Raw genomic sequence first — 3,168 nt, forward strand, 5'->3', positions numbered from 1 at the left:
TAAGTTCTAACCATTGATTAAGAATTCTAGCTGATGCGACAAAGTGTGAAGCAAGATATAAAAAATTGAGAGCTTGTGCAAGAGGAATTAAGATGTGGATAACTGTATTATTTGTGAGAGTACTCTTCTCCACTTACCATTGTTTTTTACTTCTGTTGTCCAGACGTCCTAATTTAGCAACTTTTTCAGGATCGAAGATGATTATTGACAATATGTAATCTAAGAGTACTATTCAAGAAATTGTACATTGGACAGCCAGGGGCGAACCCAGAGATCTAAATATGGGGTAGCGAAAAAATATACATCATAATCGTAAAAATAAAAAATAAAAAAATCATACCACGAGGTAATAAATATAAGTCATGTGTTTCAAATTACAAACTTAACGCGAAAATATTAATCTAGTCGTAACCTACGAGTTCTGATATTTTGAAAATTGTTTACGAGTTCTTCGCTAGTAACCTTACAAAATAAATCTCTCTCTATAAAGGTAACTAAATTAGCATTCAGCAAATCATCTCTCATGCTATTGCGGACTTTATTCTTTATATATGGCATTGCCGAAAAAGCTCTTTCCACACTTGTTGTCGCCACAGGAAGAACCAATACAAGTTTTAAGAGCAAATACACCTTCATGTGTACCAAATGTTTCTTTGTCTCAACAAGCTTCATGGAAAGATCGTTTAGACTCTCTAAATTCCAAAATTTATCATCATTTTTAACATCTTCAACAAAGTTTCCAAGTTCATATTCAAAGTGTAGCAAATCAGCACTTGAAAATTCACACGGATAGAAGGTAGCAAGTTGAAGCAAATGGCGGATATTAAATGAAGAAAATCGATCTCTAGGATTGAAGCAAGACATATAAGTAAGTAAATCTTTGCTTCTCTCGCTAAATCGATCATCAATTTCTCTCCATATTTGATCAATCAAGCTCAAAAACACTTCGATTCTAAAATGAGTAAGATTATCTACTTCTTTCTTTCCACGCCTGCGTCTCCCCGGAACCACATACATATCACTCATGACAGGAATACAAATTTCATTCTTTTGACAAAATAACGTCACCTTTTCCATGTGAGCAGTCCACCCATATTCTCTAATCTTTTGTAAATTCTTTTGTGTCACATCAACAAGAGACACAACATTCATGATATCTTGATCTTTATTTTGTAAAGCTTTGTTCAATGCATTAGTAATCCCAAAAATAGTAATCATCAATTGTCCAATAAAAACATAATCAAATGTTCGCATGGTAAATGCAAGACTCTCCACCTTTACTAACTCACTTCTATCACAAAATTCACCAATCGCATCAAGAACTTTAAGAATGGCAGGAAATATATCAAACACGTGCAAAATGGTTTTAAAGTGAGATCCCCAACGAGTATCACCGGGCCTACTTAAACCTTTCTCCTGATTTAAGCCAGTTCCGGATGCAAGTTCACCAGCCTGTAATGCTTTTAAAACATTTTCAGCTTGTATTTCTCGGAGAATATCTTTACGTTTACAGGAACTTCCAATCACATTAAGTAAAATGCCGAGTGAATCAAGAAGGACACTACAATCAGCATTTTTCTTAGCCACCGCAAGGAGTGCTAGCTGGAGTTGATGAGCAAAACAATGAACATAATAAGCAGAAGGAGTCTCCTCCATGATTAAGGTTTTAAGACCATTGATTGAACCTCTCATATTACTAGCACCATCAAAACCTTGACCTCTAACACTAGAAAGAGTAAGAGAGTTTGCATGTAACACCTTTTCAATTGCAGCTTTAAGGGTTACGGAAGTAGTATTACCCACATGTACAACACCCAAAAGTCTTTCTTTTACCTCCCCTGTTTTATCAACATACCGCAAACAAATAGCCATTTGTTCTTTATCAGATATATCAGTTGACTCATCGGCAAGAATACAAAACAACCCACCATCTAATTCGTCTATAAGCTTTTTGGTGGTCTCATTTGCGAAGACATTAACAATTTGTTTTTGGATTCTAGATGAGGTGAGAGTACAATTTCCAGGTACTTTTTTTTTATCAAAAAGAGCTCTAGCCACATTACTGTCGCGCTTTGAAAATACTTTCCTAAGCTCTAGATAATTACCTTGGTTCAAGGATTCATCGCTTTCATCATGACCACGAGATGTCAACCCTTGTAAAGTAATAAACCGTAATGCATCCAATCGAATACGATAATCATTTTTAGCTTCTTTGGTATAATTTTCAAAGCAACACGCAATTGAAGATTTTTGTTTATTAAAAACATCAAAATTTCTCATGGCATTATTATGAGCACTCATATGGTTACCGACATGCTTAGTGAATGCATCTGTTTTACTCCAGGTCCTGAACCCCTCGTTCACAAAATCCTCACCACCCGATACGCAATCACTCTTGAATAAATAACAAACAAAACAAAATGTTGCATCCTTTTTTTTTTACTATACTCCAACCAAGGCTTAAACTTATGAAACCACGCAACAACAAAGTTACGTTTTGTCTTTGGAAATTTGTGATCACGAGGTTGACATGGTCCTCTTCGAACATACTCTCTTCTTATTATATCACGGTCATTTATGTGAAAATCTGTTAACTTTCTCCTCAACCCAGGGTCGTGTGGAAGAGAAATAACATCAAAATCAGTTAACCTATCTAAAATTGGCTCTTTAAAAGGATTTGAATTAGTACCCATTTCACTTTCGCCATCGTGGGGCTCTTCAACTTCGGTTTCACGTTCGTCTAATGGACTTGAACTTTGGTGATTTTGTGCTTCATCGATATGATGTGTTTTCGGGAAAAAACTCGTAATAGGTGTCGTTATATTTCTCTTCATTCTGAAAATTTAACCATATAAATTATTCAAGCAACCAAATACTAGAGTATATAGGAACATCATATACTAATGTTTAAGTGTTAAAGTGTATCTCCAAAAAAAAAAAAAACGTCCCAACTCCCTCTATTGCCTTTAATTCCCAATAAAAGGCTTTGACTTCTAGTCTTCTACACACTAGTACACTACACCTACAAATGTTACTGCTTTTTTTTTTAATCTTCTTCATCAATTTAATTCACTCTTATCCCTCTTATTTAATTAAGATCTCAATTTATTCAATAATTTCAATTCACTATTCCGTCTTTCTCGATCTATTTTGCTATTAAACTCACCA

The 3,168-nt window shown here is 34.8% G+C and overlaps 1 protein-coding gene across 1 annotated transcript; it reads right to left on the bottom strand.

The window, feature by feature from the left end:
* Positions 1-396: 396 nt before the first annotated feature.
* On the bottom strand, positions 397-2,301 carry LOC141637969 (uncharacterized). The gene has a single exon (XM_074447407.1). It carries the CDS (start codon positions 2,299-2,301, stop codon positions 397-399), a length of 1,905 nt encoding a protein of 634 aa, XP_074303508.1.
* Positions 2,302-3,168: the final 867 nt, after the last annotated feature.

The sequence above is a fragment of the Silene latifolia genome, chromosome 2 (genome assembly GCF_048544455.1).
Source record: "Silene latifolia isolate original U9 population chromosome 2, ASM4854445v1, whole genome shotgun sequence".
Lineage (NCBI taxonomy): Eukaryota > Viridiplantae > Streptophyta > Magnoliopsida > Caryophyllales > Caryophyllaceae > Silene > Silene latifolia.